Genomic DNA, 19,798 nt, shown 5'->3' with positions numbered 1-19,798 from the left:
CTCTCTTCCCTCTCCCCTTTCCCTTTTCCCCTCTCCTCTCTCTCACAGATTATAGAAGAGTTTTCTTGAAAGGTGATCTCGTCATCCATCAGAGACCAGCAGATAGGGCTAGGAGAAGCAAAGGAAGGAAAAGATGCCAAGACTAAGTCATAGTTGTTTGTACTAGTTTTATTTTGGGGCAACTTAAACATAGTTTTTAAAACACGAATAATTGAGTGTGGTCTGAATTGCCTTCTCAACTTTTAAAATGATCTCTTTTGCTAAGAAGATGTCTGCTTTCTAGGGGTGGATCAAATTTTGTATTTGTGGCTCAGTCTATAATCAATGCAACACTACTTTCAAATCATCCAAGAAGACATGTCTCCTTGGCTTTTAAAGTGTAGAAATTTCTATCCAGGACATCTGCATTTTATGGAACTCATATTAACTTAGCGCCAGTTGGGTACTTTCAAATTGCTATGCCGAGATATATTAGAGAACTGTTTCCAAGCATGTCTCTAATAATATCATAGTTTTTAATAGTGGTATATGTGTCTCAGACATCTACATTTATCTGAGTGTGTACACACACACACACACACACACACACACACACACACACACAAAATCTTTCTCAACTCAATCAATAAACTCAATTTGTTTGCCAGGTTTCAAATTTTGGATTTAAACAAAAATTTGTTGCCCTGCCAAATGTATTGTTCATTTTCATCAAACCAGGGATTTGGGAACAATTTCAAACCACTTTTCTTAAAAGTTTTAGCCAGTGGCTTTGTTGTTTCTTCCTGCCTTACAAAAAAAAAAATTACTTGTTCTAGAAATAAAATTCAAAGTTAGGCAACAATGTGAAACACCTGGCTTTGTGTGAACATGCCATAGAAACACAAAATATTTTCAGGAATGATTTCAAAATAATCAACCGTTAAGTAACTGAACATAGTTTCCCCCATTTTGTGTTTGTCTCTAATTATAAGAATTGTTTGATGAATAACTTTTATTAAACGCGCTCATTTTCAGAAATCTGAAGTCTAAAGAAATAGTCAAAACTTCATGTTTAAATGTTAAACTAGGTGTTTTGAATTCTCATCTTAGAATTTAAGATGCTAATTATGTAAGGTATGGATTTACATGTGTGTGTGTGTGTGTGTGTGTATAAATAAATAAATAAACTGTGTGTGTGTGTGTGTGCGTGCGTGTGGAGGGAGGGAAGGAGGGAGGGAGGGAGAGAGAGAGAGAAAGAGAGAGAGAAAGAGAGAGAGGGAAGGAGAAATAAACATATGTGGTAAACCTGTGCACATTAACTTGGAGAAATTAAGCAGTCTTGTCTATTGACCTTTGAAATAATTTTTAACAATAATTTTAGCTCTTTCAAAACTGGTACAGTGGAAGAGTAGTGCTGGAATAAAGAGGGCTGGTATTCTAATCTTGTCTCTGCCACTTATTTTATGTATATATAACTTTTGGCCAGTCATTTAATCTTTCTGGACCTCATTTTCCTCTTATGTAAATCAAGGAGTTTCCAACATGATGTAGACTCTTGCAATTCAAAATCTAGAATAATGTGAAGTTCTATGTGTGTGTGTGTGGTAACTTGGTAGTCCTTTAGTTCCAAAATAACAAGATTTATATTTTTAGCATTCTTAATACAGTACTTAATTGCTAACAGATTGTCACCTCTCAGATATTTCTGAGGTGGAGATAGTGATATAGATTATTTTCTAATTCACTGACTGGAAGAAATTTGTTGTGTTCTTAATCTTATAATTGGAAAATTTTAGGTTAATTCCATTTTTCTTAAGTTCATCTGTTACTGAAAATAATTATGTTGAAAAATTACCTATGTATATGTTTTGTCAACGAAAAGCTATAATAATAATAATAAAAAGAAAATAGTCATGTAGATGATTGGTCTCCTTACTGAAGAACTTTCTAAAACAACCTCAGTCTTTTCTTTAGTAGTATTAGGACCTGTAATGCAAGAAAGAATTGAGTTATTTCAGGGTATTTTTGAAGTACTCTTTTTTTTTTTTTTTTAAATTTCAGACACACATGTATATATGTATGTACATATATAAGCGTTACACACATACACACACATATGTACATATTTTCCCAATAATGGAATATAAGCTTATGGAGAGCAAGGCAGGTTTTGTCTCCCTCTGCTAGTTTAATAGTAATACCTTGATAAATGCTTGTTGAATGGATGTATTATTGTAGTAATTTTGGGAAAAGGAAAATTAACATATACAGTCCCAGTAAAGGAATAAAGTAAGGATTACTTTAACCAAATGGACTGTAGAGGCTCAGATAACAAAAACACTTTGAGTACAACCTTCTTTATTGCTGCAAGCACCCTTCTATCTGTTACTTTCATAAAACATAGGAAAGTAAAAACATTTAGCAAATTGGAATTTGATTAAGAACTACTTCTGACAATATACATGTCTTGAAGTTAAATTTTTCAGTAATGTTCTATATGAGTTAAGCATAATAGCTTAGAATTAATGTCAAATATTTGATACTTTTAAAGAGAATAATAGTAGTTTGGAACTTTCATGTGCTCTGAATCCATGATATAGAAGTGGAAAGAATGTTCCCTGTGAAAAGGAGCTGCCTTACACTGGGATAGCCTCAGTTGGTAAAGATTCCTAGTTTAGATTCTATCTGACAAAATTATTAGAAAATGCTTTATGTAGCATAGAAGCAGTCATGGTTTATCAACTACCTACTTCTTATATTAAGCAACAGTAGGAAATCTGAAACCAGAACTGGTGCTTTTAGCAGTGTCCTCCTGGTTTAGGAAGGTCAGCTTTTCAGTATCATTAATATTAAGGAGGTTTTTAGAGGGCATTTTTGTTTTGGGTACCAGTTACTTCCTTTGTGTCTTGGAGGAGTCAGTTTCCAATTACCTTTATAGATTTGTAAAAGACCTGATTCGATGAAGTTGCTATATTTATACCATGACCTTTTAATTTCCAATTCACCTTCCAGAAGGTGGAAAAAGGAGTTAGAATGAAACAGATTTTGTGAAATCATAGATGGCTCGCTGAATATGTCATTAGAGGTTTCTAAGTAATTATGAGTCTGAATGTGTAAAGAGGGTTTCTATAAAAATGGAAGCCTCTTTGAGTTTTATACAGAGGAGGGAGGTAATTCTTTTTCTGGCTTGTTAAACTGCTAAGCAGTATAATATGGCAAGGCAAAACACAGGCTGTCAGTTCTGTTCACGGGCCTTTTCATCCTCCTTGATCTCAGGGGCTCTATGTAACTCTGTTTTGTGGTGCCTGTTCCTTTGTTGATTTCAGTGAAGCTTTTCTTCATGGTTCTATCTCTTTGACACCACCTTTCCTATCTCCTTTGTTGGATCTTCACCTTCCTGCCCTTTCCATATGAGTTTCTATTCAGTTTCTTTCAACAAACTAACCTACTATGTGCAAGAAGCATTGCCTATGTTCAAATATTAAAAATGATTGGGAGATCTCATTGTTTTGCAATTTCCTTCCAAAAATGTAGATTGAATCTCATCCATGCTTGCCTAATCAATCATTTATTACTATGTGCCAAGCACTGTAGTAACTAATTATTGGGGATATAATTAATAAGAATATAGTCTCTGTCCTCAAGGAACATATATTCTAATGGAGGAAAGGAAGCAGAAAAGTGGGGAAGAGGGACACCATCCATCCATCCATCCATCCAGACTCTTGTTTATGTTTTCTTATGTGTCCTTTATAAAAAATTGCTCTTGAATTTACATATACAATGGTTATGCAGCAGTTGCACTATATCAGAAAACCAAACAAATGGAGGCCATTGTTCTGTACTTAATGATCCTTGCTGACTCAATATGAACTTAATTTTTAAAAAAACATAGTATTATTCTATACTTTGCTGTCTTTTTATTTATTTTTGTTAACTATTTTCCAGTTATATTTTCATCTGGTTCCTAGTGTGAGGGAATATCACGAGCAGTGTGGTTCATCTTTCTGTGCTACTTGACTGGTTAGCATTTGTTTGGATTGTTAATTCTTTGAAGCTAGTGAATGTCTTATTTTTGTTCTCCCTCTGAACTTAACTTAGTGCTTTGTTTAATATGTTGAATGTTGGATAAATAAATGAACGAAGCTCAAGTATATGTGGCAATATATATGATATGTAGACTCTGTGGTTATTCTTTAATATTTTGGTGAGATGGCCCTTACTCATTACAATTTCCTAGAAAATTTCAAACATCCCCCCACTCCCATTCCCCTCCCAATTGGAATTGTTTGCAACTGAGCTGACTTTAACAGATAAGTAATTATCTTGCCTAGCTTGAGTAAACAGTTAGGAAGAGAGGAATGTTTAGAGTTTTATTCCCAGTCATTTCTTATATGGTGAGTTGTTCTATTTCCTAAAGAGATGTAAGGAACAGGTGAGGCAGATTTAAAATGTGAGACTCATTTCTTCATGTAAAATGAGGCTAATGTGCATTGGATTAGATTATTTTAAAAAAGTTCTTCCTATTTTTAATATCCTCTGATCTCTAAGGGTACCTTATCATTTAGTATTTTAAAAGTAAAGTTGTTAGAAATGTGTACATATGATCTTTTAAAGTTCACTAGGGATAGAAAATAGCTAAATGATTTGTTCTAGGCTACTTAGATAGCTGGTAGCAGAATCAAGATAAGAACTCAAGTTTTCCATGTAAACAGTTTAGAGCTCAATCCATTAAGTTATGTTTCCCTACCAGGACACAGAGATGTTCATATCTTTTAGTTGGAAGAATGCCAAAGTCAATAAGATGACCCACAAAGTTCAGAACAAATATTTCTTCATCTAGCTTAGAAAATAGTTTGTTGTTAAAAAAGAAAATCTGTTCTTTCTACTCTTTTTTTTTTTTTTTTGGGAGGGGGAGGAGAAGGCATTCAGTTTCTTCTTATAAAATGCTGTAGATTATTTTGATCAGGGGTGGGTGAATGTGTTGTAGAATTTGTAAATTCTGCATTGCTTTTTTTCCATTTCATTTCCATTTCAGATGGAGTTCCTTCATAAAGGAAGGCAAACATTTGAATTTAACTTTTAAAACTTATTTATGGAATGATGGGACAAAAGAAGATCTTTTATTTTATTGAAACTTTATTTTCTGCATGTAGTATTGGTACCAATCCAGAGAACCAGATTGTTTTCATTTTTCAATCATTTGTAGAGAATACCTATATTAAAGAGCACAGTTCCTAGGTCCAGTTACTCACAAGCTTAAGACTCATCCCTGAAGAGAGGTGAATGTTACTCTATGAGATATTCTAGTAAAATTGGACTCCATAAATGATTAACTTTTTAGCTATCACACTGTTCATTAGGCTTGGATCATTATGCTTCATGAGCTTTGCTAATAGGACAATTTAAAACTCCCCAGAATAGAAGTAATCTTGTTTAGTACACTTAACCAATGGCACAAGTTCTTATCCTTTTTCTCTTTTTTTTTCCTCCTCCAGATGAGCACAATGATGTTCAGAAGAAAACTTTTACCAAATGGATAAATTCTCGATTTTCAAAGGTAACAATCACTTTTGAGAAATTCCATGATGGCAAGAAAGTATAGTATGAAACATGAAATTATGTTACACAGAGTACTTCATAAACATGCTTTATTTAGTGGAATAAGTCATCATAGTAGAATGTATATATGTAGCTCATAATGAAATTTTAAAAATAAAGTTTAGGCAGAAGTTGGCAGTCTATAATCTTTGTTAACATCCTTTAAAAGGGAAATGGTAAATGAAAATTCAAGAGCTCTTAGTTGTCATGATTCTATTTATTTCAGTGTTTTCTGCATAGCTAAGTGCAATCAGCTAATTGTTCTTTTTGACTCTGAATTCTCAGGGCATTTATGAAACATCCTGTAATTGGAAAATGACTCTTTGAGCACTTAACTAGAATAGTATTATTTCAGCTTTGCCCACTTAAAATGATAAAACTCTTATGAGGGTACTTTTTCTATCCTGTCCAACCATAATTAATGGATTTGATTCTAACTTTGTGTATAAGAAAAATAATGTGTTATGTGGGTTTCTTTTTTTTGGGGGGGGAATTTTTCTCTTTAGTTCTGGCATTTTCCAGTATTTCTCATTGCCTACAACATTCAGTTCAATGCAGTAAACATTTATTAAGCACTTACTTTGTGCTAGATACTGTGCCAAGTGCTGAAGTTACAATTAATAAAGAATACAGTCTTTGCCCTTAAAAACAACCAATATACAAAAGAACATATTAAAAAGGGGAGGGGGGAGAACATTAAGAAATTCTTAATATCTGAGCATCTTGTGTGGAGTTGAAGCAAGGCAAAGCAACAGATGTAGAGTGAAGTGAGTCCAAAAATCCAGTTTCTGCCCTCTCTAAAGGAAGAGATTGGGAGGAATTTGTACTCTATCCTCCAATCATCGAGGAGCTTATATAATGAGTCCCTTAGCCAAAGTTTTAAATTTTGTTTTTATGAAATGATAGCAGACTGAAAATTGGGTTAAAAAAACCAAACATGTTCAAAATCTATTCCAAGTCTATTTTTTGCTGAGACTAGTGTTTTGATTCATCAACACTAGGACAGCATGACACTTTCGCCCTTGATTATCTTTAGATAAATTGAATTTTTCAAATCAATTCAGCAAAATTTTATCAATTGACTGCTGTGTACCAGCCATTGTGCTAGGTGGTGGAGATGCAAAGACAAAACAAAAAAACCTATTTTCAAGGTGCTATCTTCTGTTGGAAGAAATGGGAGAATAAGAATAAATGTATGTGCAAGGTGATATAAAAATATTAGGGATTTTTTTTTTTTTGGATAAGTACTGCTGCCAATCATAATTGTTAACTTCAGAGACGTTTTATTACTGGTTTAATATATGTTTGGAATACAGTCCCAAGTACATTAAAACAATGGACCACAAATAACTTTTTCAAATATTTTAAATAGGGATAAGACCAGATGAATGCAATTGGAATTTTTACTGTGGGTGAAGAGAAAGGTAAAGATTTACACATTAAAGATAGCAGAAGTGGAAAAATCTACATGTCAGTAAATTCTTGAGTTGGAATTTTGCAAACAGATCACAGGACCTGACCACAGAACAACAAATCTAAAGTTAGTTGTGTCAACTAAATTCAGAAGACTTCATCCAGTTATGTGAAGTGCTCTCTGGGGCAAAATGGCAGCTTTACTTTAAATTTTTTTTTTTTTTTTTGTCAATGGTAATGATGGGAGGTGGTATACGCCAGAAGCTATAGATATAATATGAAGGGCAGTTATAACCAATAGAATGGGGGGATTTTAGAGGACATAGTGGAAGAGAGGAGGGCTATTGAATTATAGGAATGACAGTAACATGAAGGGAATAAGTAGAGGTTAAATGTAAGTTCTTTTAGTTTGCTTAAATTTCAGAATCATTGAAATTTTTACAGAGGCCCTATAATATTCACATCATTTTGTCCTTTACTGAAGAAAATTTAATATTGATTTGCTTATTAATCTTTGATAAAAGGGAAAAAGTGGGATGAATGAGGACTGAGTTTCAGAGGAAAGTTCTAGGTCCTGCTTGGTGGTGAAGGCTGGGATCTATAGAGTCCTAGGGTGGTCTGGTCTGCATTAAAAAGTAAAGGAATAATTTAAATGGAATGTCTTTTAGGCCTCTCTGTTTAAGAAAATAAAAGGTAAGGTGATTTGTGTCCTGAGGTATTAGTTTAGGTTCTGAGACAACAATATATCTTTAGATTCTGTTTGTCCTATATTGGCTTTGTAACTTTGGATGGTGTTTACTTTCAGTGCCCCAAGCAACTCTCCAAGAACAGTTGCCTATCCTTTTTGGTAGTTGGAGTTTCCTCATTGGGAGCTCCCTGTATTTATCCAATCAATCATCTCATTGCCTGTGTGTCCCTCTGCCCCCAACATGGAATAATGAATTAACAAAAGGTATTATGGTTTCTTTTTTAATATTTTTAGGAAAAAATTGGTCTGTATTAGATTTTTAAAAATAATAGTACAGTATTTAGAATTGATTCTCAATCGACAGGATTCACAGCTAATGTTTGATTTTTAATATTTTACAAATTCCCTTAGCACAAATTTAAATTTAGTAGAGTATAGATGTTTTGTCTTATCTTTAGAGAAAAAGGATTTGAAAACTACCTCTGAGTAAAGGATGAAGAATGTAGGTAACATTTACTTAAGTGGACTGTTGTTACAAGTATTATGGCAAGGAAAAGTTAATTTTTATAGGAGTTCTTTTGTATTGGATCTTCTAGATCTAGCCATTGTTTTTTTTGCTTTTTTTTTTTTTGGTTTGTTTTTTTGACTTAGTCATGATAAATATAGATAGATAAATAGCTGTCCATTTGCATGGGAGATTTGCTCAGGCAGGATTGCTCTTTTATTTACAAAAAGTCAGCTAAAGAGTTTATTTTCTAGGGATTTAATTGAATCATTGAAAAGGATTTCCCTCATTTTGAAGATAAGCTGAAAGAACAGACTTTTATTATTTATTATATAGCAAATATGTTAAGAATTAGGTTAAGATGTTTTATCTCGAACTGGATGTACTGTAGTCATCTTAAATTGTCCCAAACTGAACTACTCATCATTCTCTGCCAACCCCCTACCCTATCTAAAGTTCCCCATTATTGTTGAGGATACCATCATCTTTCTAATTCCAGTTGCTCACTTTGTGAGTTCTAGTTGTATATATGTTGCCTTCCCTGTTGGAGAGCTTCTTAAAGGGAGGGACTGTCTGTTGCCTTTCTTTCCCTAGAGCTTAGCATAAAGTCTTGTTTATAGGAGTAACTTACTTAATATATGTTTTTTGACTAAATTATGATAAAATTTATGAAGTGGCAAGTCTTGTAAGGCTTCAAGTTCACTAGAACTGCTCAATTATCTCGTTTGGCAATGTACTCATCCAGTATGGGTCAACCAGACTTGAGTATAAAATTCTAAGGGGAGAAAGGGTACAGATTGGATCTCCTACCTCTAGGAGTCTCTTATTCCATTTATTCCAGTTGTAATTGTTAGGAAATTTTATCTTCCTTTATGTCTAATTCTTTTTTTTTTTTGGGGGGGGGCAACTTATGCATATTGGTCCTAATTTGGGTCTCTTGGGCAAAGAATAAATAGTTTTATATATCTTTTTTCTTATATCTATTTATAACCTTGGAGACCATTTATCTTATTTCTTTTTTGCTCTCTAGTATACACTTTCTCCATTCCTTCACCTTACTACCCCATTTTGCAGTCCTTGCACCAGAGACATAACTAGAACAGGACACCTGGGGCTTTGCCTAGGGCAAGAAATTTAGAAGTCATAAACAGTACTGTCCCTTGGGATGTACTTCCTTATTACTTTGCCTTTGTCTTAGGATGATGGATGATCCTTATTTTCAGAACACTTATATTTATGAAAGCTTAGTATGTCTGGGGGTGTGGAAATGATTTCAACCCACATTCCACTTGATCTAGAAAGTCACTATCTTCTGAGTATTCTTCATTTTATTTGCTTTATTTTTAAAACTTAGCACTTATAATTGAATATAGTATTCTAGGTATCAGTAGAGCAAATTATAGTAGATGTAATATAAAAATGTTAAATAGGAAAAATTAAAGAAAAGTAACACATGGCACACAAGGAAAAAGTATAATATAATAAAATATAAAGTAAAATATAACATGAAATATAACATACAATAAAAGATAAAAGTAGAACTTACAAATTACAAATTATAAAATTATATTATAGAGATGAAGCATTTATTGAGTGCTTGCCACATGCTAGTAATTGTGCTACATTATCGTGGATTTTATACCACTAACACTGTGATTTCCTTTGTGTTAGGCAATGAATATTATCCCAACTTCTAGCTTACTTTTACCTGTAGATACCTTTATTTTTTCTTTAGCAAGGGAAAGAAATTCCAGAGCATTTTGGTAATAGGTTTCAGTGTTGAGTTTGGAGAGGTGTTGTGAAAAATGAAATATTTTTAATAGTCTTATTTCACCTTTAATCCTTTTCTTTCTGATAGATCCCAGGGTCTGTTGAGTATTTGGGCAGCATGCCTGAATTTTGGCATGACATTTTCCTTTAAGTTTGATTTGTCACTATTCAGTCATTTCTTTAAAATAAAACAAAAATACAACCGTAAAACACCCGAAAGCCAAGCAAACAAAACGACATCCAAAAGTACAAAAAAAAAATTCACTTAATAAAAATGAAAGACAGATAACCTTTCAACAAAAGGAAGAAAACACTACCTCATGAACAATGTGAAATTCTTTACCTTGAAAAACTGAAAATTTATGTAAGAAGACTAGAGAGAGGACCAGATCATTTTCATTTTTTTTTCTTTTAAAAAAAAAAAACCACACTGTTATACATTCATAACTTTTAAAAAAAGATAATATCAGCGTTTCTTTAGATTTATCTGAAAAAGGGACTGTTATCCTAGAAAAAAAAAATTAGACATTTAAAATCCACCTTGGAGTAGAGGAGGGTGAATTAGAAGAAAATTTGCCCTAGTTTATACTCACAGGGGCTCTTTATCTTTTTCTTTCATCAATTACTTTGGTAGACTGTTAAAGTTTGTGAATGCCCTTCTCTGAGTAATATATTTAAATGTATAAAATAAAATATATACGTTTACAAAGGAAGCCATTTATATTGAAATAACTATCAAATTATTAATCTAAAAATTTATAGGTGCATCACTAAGAATTTATGGGACTTTATGGAATGGTGTAAGAATGGGGAATGGTCATAAAAGAGGACATATTGGGTGAAGGAGTGGTCAATAGTAAAACACTTGAGAAGAGACAGAATGAAAAGAGAGAAAAAAATGGGGGAAAATACAGTTAGCAATAGTAATTGTAAAAATAATTTTGAAGCAAGTTTCTTTGATAAGGTTTCATTTCTCAAACATAGAGGGAAGTGAATCAAATTTATAAATACATGAGCCATGCCCCAATTGATAAAAAGATATGTTCTATGCTCAAAGGTCTATAAATTCATGCATATCCTTTGATTTAACACCACTACTAGGCATGAATACCAAAAGAGATTTTTTTTAAAAAGTAAAAAGACCTTTATGTATAAAAAATATTTATAGCAACTCTTTTATTAGGGCAAAATAATTGGAAATTGAGGGATGCCCACCAATTGGGGAATGGCTCAATAAAGTGTGGTATGCATTTATGATGGAAAATTATTGTTTTATGAGAAATGATGAGCAAATGCTCTCAGAAAAATAAAATATATCCTGGAAAGGCCTCCATGAACTTAAGCAAAGTGAAATGTACTATATACAAAGTAATAGCAATGTTCTGGGATGACTAGATGTAAACGATTTTGCTATTCTCAGCAGTACGATGATCCATGACTACTCTGAATGACATATAATGAAAAGTTCCTGCCTCAGAGAAGAAACTGATTGTGTCTGAATACAGATTGAAACATTCTCTCTTCTCCCTCTGTATCTCTTAAAAAAAAAAAAGTTTATTATCTTGAAGATTTTTATTTTCATTAAGGTAGGAGATCTATGTTTTCTTTTACAGCATGACTTTTATGGAAATGATTTGCATAACTTCATATGTGGTTTCTTAATTGTGGGTAGGAATTAGGGCGAGAACCAAAAAATTTTAATTTTTTTTTTTTTTTTGTTTACAAAGCATATGCATGGGTAATTTTTCCAACATTGATCCTTGAAAAACTTTTCATTCCAAATTTTCCCCTCCCCTCCCTCTTCCTCCCCTACCTGGCAGGTAGTCTAGTACATGTAAAATGTGTTGAAATACATGTTAAATCCTATATATGTATATATATATTTATACTGGTATCTTGTTGTACAAGAAAAATCAGATCAAGAAAGAAGGAAAAGAAAAACTGAGAAAGAAAACAAAATGCAAGCAAATAACAACAAAGAAAGTGAGAATACTATGTTGTGTTCCACACTCTGTTCTCACAGTTCTTTCTCTGGGTGCAGATATCTCTCTTCATCACTGCACAAGTCATTCTATTTTGTGATCAATAATGATCTCTAGTTCTTTGGTCACAAATTCCCCCCTCATCCACAAATCTGATAGGTAAACTATCCTATATTCTTCTAATTTGTTTATAATATCATTCTTTATATCATGAAGCCATTTTGACCTTATCTTCATATACAGTGTTAGGTGTGGGTCTGTGCCTACTTTCTGCCATATTAGTTTCCAATTTTTCCACCAGTTTTTGTTAAATAATGAATTCTTGTCCCAAAAGGTGGGACCTTTAGCTTTGTAGAATACTAGATTGTTATAGTCATTGACTGTTTTGTATGAATCTAATATTATTCTACTGATCAACTTCTCTATTTCTTAGCCAGTACCATATGGTTTTGATGACCACTACTTTATAATATAGTTTTAGATCAGGTACAGCTAGACCACCTTTATTTGCTTTTCTCTTCATTAATTCCTTTGAAATTCTTGATCTTTTGTTCTTCCAGAAGAATTTTGTTGTTATTTTTTCTAGTTCAGTAAAATAGTTTCTTGGGAATTTGATTGGTATAGCACTAATAAATAGATTAGTTTAGGGAGTATTGTCATCTTTATTATATTCACTTGACCTCTCCAAGAGCACTTGATATTTTTCCAATGTCTTAGATATGACTTTATTTGTGTGGAAAGTGTTTTGTAGTTTTCCTCATATAGTTCTTGACTTTCCCTCAGCAGGTAGATTCCCAAATATTTTGTACAATTGACAGTTATTTTGAAGGGAATTTGTCTTTTTATCTCTTGCTATCAGATTTTGTTAGTGATATATAAAAATGCTGATGATTTATGTGGATTTATCTTGCATTATGTGGAAAATCCTGCAATTTTGCTAAAGTAGTGAATTATTTCTAATAGTTTTTTAGTTGATTTTCTATTGTTCTCTAAGGATACCATCATATCATCTGCAAAGAGTGATAATTTGGTTTCCTCATTACCTACTCTAATTCTTTTACTCTCTTTTTTTATTGCCAAAGCCAGCATTTCTAATACAATATTGAATAGCAATGGTGATAGTGGGCAACCTTGTTTCACCTCTGATCTTATTGGAAATGGTTCTACTTTATCCTCATTACATATTATGCTTGCTGATGATTTTAAATAAATGCTACTGACTGTTTAAGGAAAGGTCCATTTATTCCTCTACTCTCCAGTGTTTTTATTAGGAATGGATGCTGGATTTTATCAAATGCTTTTTCTGCAGGTATTGAGATGATCGTATGGTTTTTGTTAAATTGGTTATTGATACAGTCAATTATGCTAATAGTTTTCCTAATATTGAACCTGCCCTGCATTCCTGGTATAAATCCTCCTTGGTCATGGTATATTTTCCGGGGTATGATTTTCTGTAATCTCTTTGCTAATATTTTATTTAAGATTTTTGCATCAATATTTATTAGGCAGATTGGTCTATAGTTTTCTTTCTCTGTTTTCATCCTACCTAGTTTAAGTATCAGTACCATGTCTGTGTCATAAAAAGAATTTGATAGGAGTTCTTCATACCTGATTTTTTCAAATAGTTTATATAATATTATAGTTAATTGTTCTTTAAATATTTGGTAGAATTCACATGTAAATCCATCTTATCCTGGGCATTTTTTCTTAGGGAGTTGATTAATAGCTTGTTCTATTTCTTTTTTCTAAAATGAGATTATTTAAGTAATTTATTTCCTCTTCTGTTAATCTGGGTAATCTATATTTTTGTAGGTATTTCCTCCATTTCACTTGCTTGATCTGAGATCAGGATGGCTACTCCTGCTTTTTTTTTTTTTTTTTAACACTTAACCTGAATGAAGTGTAAACTCTATATGTATCGCTCTGCTTTAAATGTCTTTCTTGTAAATAACATATTGCAGGATTCTTGCTTTTAATCCAGTTTGCTATCCACTTATATTTTATGGGAGAGTTCACCCCATTCACATTTAGAGTTAAAAACCACTAATTCTGTATTTCCTTCCATCTTATTAACCCCAAATTATACTTTTCTCTTTCCTTTTTCCTTTTCCCACCTCCCCAGTATTTAACTTATGAGCACTAATTGCCTTAAGCATTCCTCCCTTTTTAGGGAACCTTTCCCTTTCTTATACCTTTCCCCTACAATTTCTGTTTTTCCTTCTATCTAGCCTACTCCTTCCTTTTTTTCATTTGCCCTCCCACTTTTCTATAAGGTGAGGGAATTTCTTGGTGAAACCAAATATGTCAGCCAAATCTGATGAGAATAAGATTCACACAATATTCATCACTCTCTCTCCTTTCCCTCAATTACAATAGTTTTCTTTTCCTCTTCCTGAGATGTAATTTCCTCCATTTTACCTTCACTTCCTGCTCCCCCCCACCTTTTTTTTCTTTTTACTGTTGCAATCCGCTTTTCACCTCTAGTTTCCTTTTTATATTATAACAGTAAGATCAGATTATACATGTATTCTCTATGTATACCCATAACAGGAATAGTTCTCAAGAGGTGGGTTTTTTTTTTTTTTTTCTTTTTTATGTTTCTCTTGTGCTCTTGTGTTCTATATTTGGAGGTCAGTTTTTTTTTTTTTTTTTTTTGTTTAGCTCTGGTCTTTGCATAAATAATAAATGGAATTCGCCAGTTTCATTGAATGACCATCTTCTTTCCTGAAAGTAATGCCCACTTTAGCAGAGTAATTTATTCTTGGCTGTATTCCAAGTTTCTTCACCTTTATGGAATGTCAGATTCCAGGCCCTTCGATCTTTAAAGTGAAAGCTGCTAAGTCCTGAGTAATCCTTATTGTGGTTCCTAGGTATTTGAATTGTTTTTTTCTGGCTGCTTGTAATATTTTTTCCTTAGTCCGATAGATCTGAAATTTAGCCATGATATTCCTTGGGGTTTTAATTTTGGGGTCTCAGGAGGTGTTCGGTGAATTCTTTCACTGGTCATTTTACCTTTTGATTTTATGACATCTGGGCAGTTCTCTTTGAAGATTTCCTGAAAAGAGCCTGTGTAGGCTCTTTTTTTCATCATGGTTTTCAAGGAGTCCAATAATCCTTATATTATCTGTTTTAGATCTATTTTCCAGGTCAGTTGTTTTCCCAATTAAGTGTTTTACTTTTTTTTTTTCTATTTTTTACTTTTTTTTTTTTTTTTTTGTTTTGCTTGACTGATTCTTGTTGTTTCATTGAGTCATTCATTTCCATTTGTTCCATTTGTTGTCTGAATTTTAATGAATTATTTTCTTCATTTACTTTTTTTTGTATTCATCCAATTGAATTTTTAAATAAGTTATTTTGTTCTATGAAATTTTTTTCCATTTCACAAGTTCTGTTTTTTAAGGAATTATTTTCTTTTTTCTGTTTTTCTGGCAGTTGCTTTCTTTTTTCCATTTTATCAAATCTGTCTTTTAATGAGTTACATGCCTTTTCCAAACCCTCTTAAAAAGTTTTCAATTCCTTTCTCTATTGTTCTTCTAGGCCTCTTTTAAGATCCTTTTTAAATTTCTTCTATGAGAGCTTTATCTAATGGGACCAGGTTACATCATCGTTTGGGGCTTCATTTGGAGACAGTATGCCTTTAGTTTCCTCAGGGTTTGATATCTATTCTTCTCTTTCACCATAGAAGCTGTGTATCATCTTTTTTACTTATTTTTGAAAAATTACTCTTTCTTTTTTTTAAGTTAAGGTCTGCTTTTAGGGCAGGGGAAGGTTTCCAAGCTTCTTCTACAAGTAGCAGCTTACTCTCTAAGTGGCTGTGGCTTCACTGGGTCAGTGGTCAAGTCCTATTATATTTTGGTGTTTGGGTTCACTATTAACTTTTGTGTTTGTATTTTCCAACTTCTCAGCTGATCTACTAGCTTGCAGCCAAGGCAGAGTAGCCAACATTTTTGCTATAGATTCCTCCCCGTAGAATCTCCCCCACGTTGAGTCTGCACCATCCTGGGACTCTGGCACTGTCTGCAGTGGTGTTTGTGCTCCATTGCTTGTGCTGGCTGCCCCGCTCTGTGAAAGAACTTATGGAGAAATAAAGAAGTTTAAAAGTCAAATGACAAGACAGTGTATGAAACGCCATTAGGTTTCCTTTTTTCATTAAAATCTGTGTTGTTCCAACGGTAGCAATTGAGAGGGTCACTGAAAACTTGTTCCATGGGTATAATTATTTACATTATTTTCTTATATTATTTACATTATGTCAAGGGTAGCCATTGCTAGTTGTCAGCTCTTTTCTTTATGAGAAGTGTGTTTCACTTTGTTGGCACACTGGATGTTTTAAGGGATAAAGTAAAAATTATTACTCTCTTGGTCTGCTAAAATGAGACCTCTCTGCCTTCCTTAAGGCAGTGATATTTTTTTATGTTATATTTTTCTAGGAGAAAAGAAGAAATTGTGTTTGTATACTTATTAGCCAGGCCATGGAATTGGATAAATTTTTTTTATCAAATTTCTGGTATTAATAATTAAAGAAGCATGTGCCCACAGTACTGTCCTAAACCTCTGTACAAACTGAAAAAATAAAAAAACAAACAAACAAACAAAAAACACAACATGTAGCATTTAGGATCTTCTATTTTTAAACTGGATGACACTGACACAAATATAGGATTAAACAAAAATTAAAGAAATGATGGCATCTTAAAAGAAATGTTTTTTGTTGGTATATAAGCTTCAGCATTTCCTAGAGAAAGCTAGAGTGTTTACAATTATGTAAGAACAGAAAATTCATTGCTTTTTAATTAGTAAAGAAAAGTTTTATGGAAGACTTGACCTTTTTGAATAAATGGAGGCTACTCCATGATAGATTACTTTATTATAGGGAAGAAAACTTAGTATCTGGAAAATGAATGAACATTAGCTTCAAATATTTTGCGTCTGGGCCATGACAATATCTTTTCCTTAGGTCAGAATTGTACAATTTTGTTCTTATTTACAAAAATTTTTAAAATGCCACAAAAAATCCTGTTGATTGATTTTTATTAAGATGTCTATTATATTCTATTTGACCAGAACGAGTATATGAAACTCTGGATTATTCTGCTACTTATTAACAACACTTTTGCTATTTGCCACTTAATTACATCAGAGTTAGGACGAAAGTAAAGAATTCATTAGCTTTTCCTCTAAACTGTACTCTCGTCTGAATTTTCTTATTCCTTTTGAGGATATCATGATCCTTCTGGTTATCTAGGCTTCCAACCTCATTTTCATCTTCATGTTGTTCTTCTTCCGCCCTTTTTCTTTCCCCCTGCATTTGTTATTCATTGTCAGATATCTTCATTTTTACCTTCATGATATCTCTCCACTCGTACAACTACAACTAGAGTTAACAACAGCCTTATTACTGCTTTTCCTATCAAGTTTTTCCTAACTCACTTGCAAGAATGATTTTTCTTAAGCATGGGTTTTATGCCAGGCATTCTTCAATGAACTCAGTGACTCAATATTACCTGTAGGATCAAATATAAAACCCTTTGGCATTTAAAGCCTTCTATTACACAGGTTCTTCTTGCCTTTCCAGTCTTATTATAACTTACTACTCCTCATATACTCCATGGACCAATAGCACTGACTTATATGCTATTATTTAAATATAACACTCTGTCTTCTCTGCCTTTGTACTGGCAACATGATATGATATATATTTATTGATTGGCTGCCCTCCATCCTTTTTCTTACCTCTGCCTCCATGCTTCCCTAGTTTCTTTCAAGCCTTAGCTCAACTCCCACCTATTTTAGAAGATCTGTGCTTGTCTCTTTCACTATTATTGCCTTGTCTTTGAGTTGACCTTCCATTTATACTATATATTTTTATGGAATCTTAGCTTACACCAGTCCCAATATCTGGACTCTACAAAAGGAACTTTTTTTTTTTTTTTTTTTCATGATCTTTTCCTATGCATTTCCAGTTTGCTCCAGCCCCAATATCTTGACTCCACACAGGGACTTTTTACCTTGCAGATCTGGTTACTTACCATATCCTGATTATTTTTCTCCAGAACAGGAGTAGAGAACATCTAATCTCTAGGCCATGTAAGGCCTAGAAATCATTTGGTTTGGCTATGCCAAGATAATCAAAAATGATCATGAAGCCTTGGTACCACAACCTCCTGCTACTTGAGTTCCATAAATTTATAATTTTATCTGGCTCATGAATGATGCTATAAATATCTAAAGGACCCTTGACAGAAAAAAGGTTACCTACACAAGCTTTAGAAGTAAAGAACTTTTTTCATGCACATCCTATCTGACATATATCTAATCACAGGAATTTTCCCCTTGTTCATCTTAGCTGAGGTTCTCCAATGGAGCTGAGATTGCATAATTTCTCTGCTTTGCTTAATTATCTATCCTGCTCATTCTTACTCTTTGTTCTCTATGTAATCTTTCAGCTTATTCTTTTGGGGTACCCCTCTTCCTAAGAAGGAGGCCCTCAGGATGCATGACCCCTTATCCTAAACAAATGCCTAAATATATGTCCTTCATTGATTTGGAAACGATTTGAGCCTGAGTGCTTTCAGTGATGTCACTGAGACTCATACCTTTGTACTCAAACATTTTTGACATACCTCAATAAATATCTTGTTTTTATAATTTTTTGCATATTATTTTTCTATAAACATAAATGCTTCTTGAGGTTTAGAGCCATGTTTATGCCTTTATTTGTGCCTGCAACATTTAGTATTTTTGGCACATAGTGAACATTTAAAGAATATTTGTTGACTAATTGAAGAAAGGGAAGATAAAAGTAAAAGCAACTAAATTTTTATTAGCAGTGCTAATAAAATATTAGGTAGAAAAGTTTAAAATAATTGGGTAAAGTGTTTTTCAGGTTATCATTGGATTTTTAGCAGTTTGTTTTCTCATTGTCTTTTGTTGCCATAAATAATCATGTGTGAGCTATGATTTAAATGTGTTTAACAGAAAGGTATTGCTGTAGTGCTGTATTGCCCACACTATATTTTGTAGCATGGTCATCTTAAGAGAATTTTAAGAATACAATGTGCGGAGGCCTGAATTCAAATATGATCTAAGATACTTGCTAGCTGTATGACCCTGGGCAAATCATTTACACCTGATTGCTGCTGGATCAAAGGGTATGCACAGTTTCATAGCCATTTGGACATAGTTGAAGTAGATTTTTTTAAAAAGAGGGTAACTAATATTTATTGAATGTTTTGGGTACACACAAACAGAAAAGCAAACAATTACCTTTTAAGATTCTCAGTACTCAAATGAATCTGTAATTCCCCGTTGATGAATCCTGTTGATTTCTTTTAATGATGCAGATCTTAGTCAATTCATGCTTTTTTATTGTATGTTGTGTGTGTGTGTGTGTGTGTGTGTGATTCTTTTTCATGTTCTCCTATAAATTTACTTTGTAAGTTTCTTTAAATGTGCCGGGGATCTTCTTGGGATATCAATTTTTTTTTTTACTTCATGAGGATGCCAAGTGAGCATGTGGGATGTTCACTGATTATCTTCCATTCTTACTATATGACTGGCCTATTTTCTTTACTTACACACACACACACACACACACACACACACACACACACACCTGATATCTTTTATTCAAGTTTTTTGTAGTTTTATATTATATGTTGAAGTGGAGTGTACTTGATGCTCTTAATATTGCTTAAATGATGTCTACTGTCTCAGATGCTGGCACTTAGATTAATAATATGCCCCCAGTTTGGAAACATGAAGCATTTTTGGTGGAATAGTTTTAAAAGCTGACTAAAAAGAAAAATATTGAACATTAGTAGAGGAAAAGGGACTCTGCAAGAATAAGACCTATGGTAG

At 33.0% G+C, this 19,798-nt stretch overlaps 1 protein-coding gene across 9 annotated transcripts in view; it reads left to right on the top strand.

The window, feature by feature from the left end:
- UTRN (utrophin) overlaps positions 1–19,798 on the top strand; it is a 639,104-nt gene that overhangs the window by 139,440 nt on the left and 479,866 nt on the right. For all 9 annotated transcript variants that reach the window (XM_031968408.1, XM_012549382.3, XM_023503255.2 and 6 more), the window contains one exon: positions 5,478–5,539. In XM_031968408.1, coding sequence (XP_031824268.1) covers positions 5,478–5,539 — 62 coding nt within the window. The remainder of the gene's footprint in view (positions 1–5,477; positions 5,540–19,798) is intronic.

Source organism: Sarcophilus harrisii, chromosome 4 (genome assembly GCF_902635505.1).
Source record: "Sarcophilus harrisii chromosome 4, mSarHar1.11, whole genome shotgun sequence".
In the NCBI taxonomy this organism is placed as follows: Eukaryota; Metazoa; Chordata; class Mammalia; order Dasyuromorphia; family Dasyuridae; genus Sarcophilus; species Sarcophilus harrisii.
This window is presented reverse-complemented; position numbering and strand designations above follow the sequence as displayed.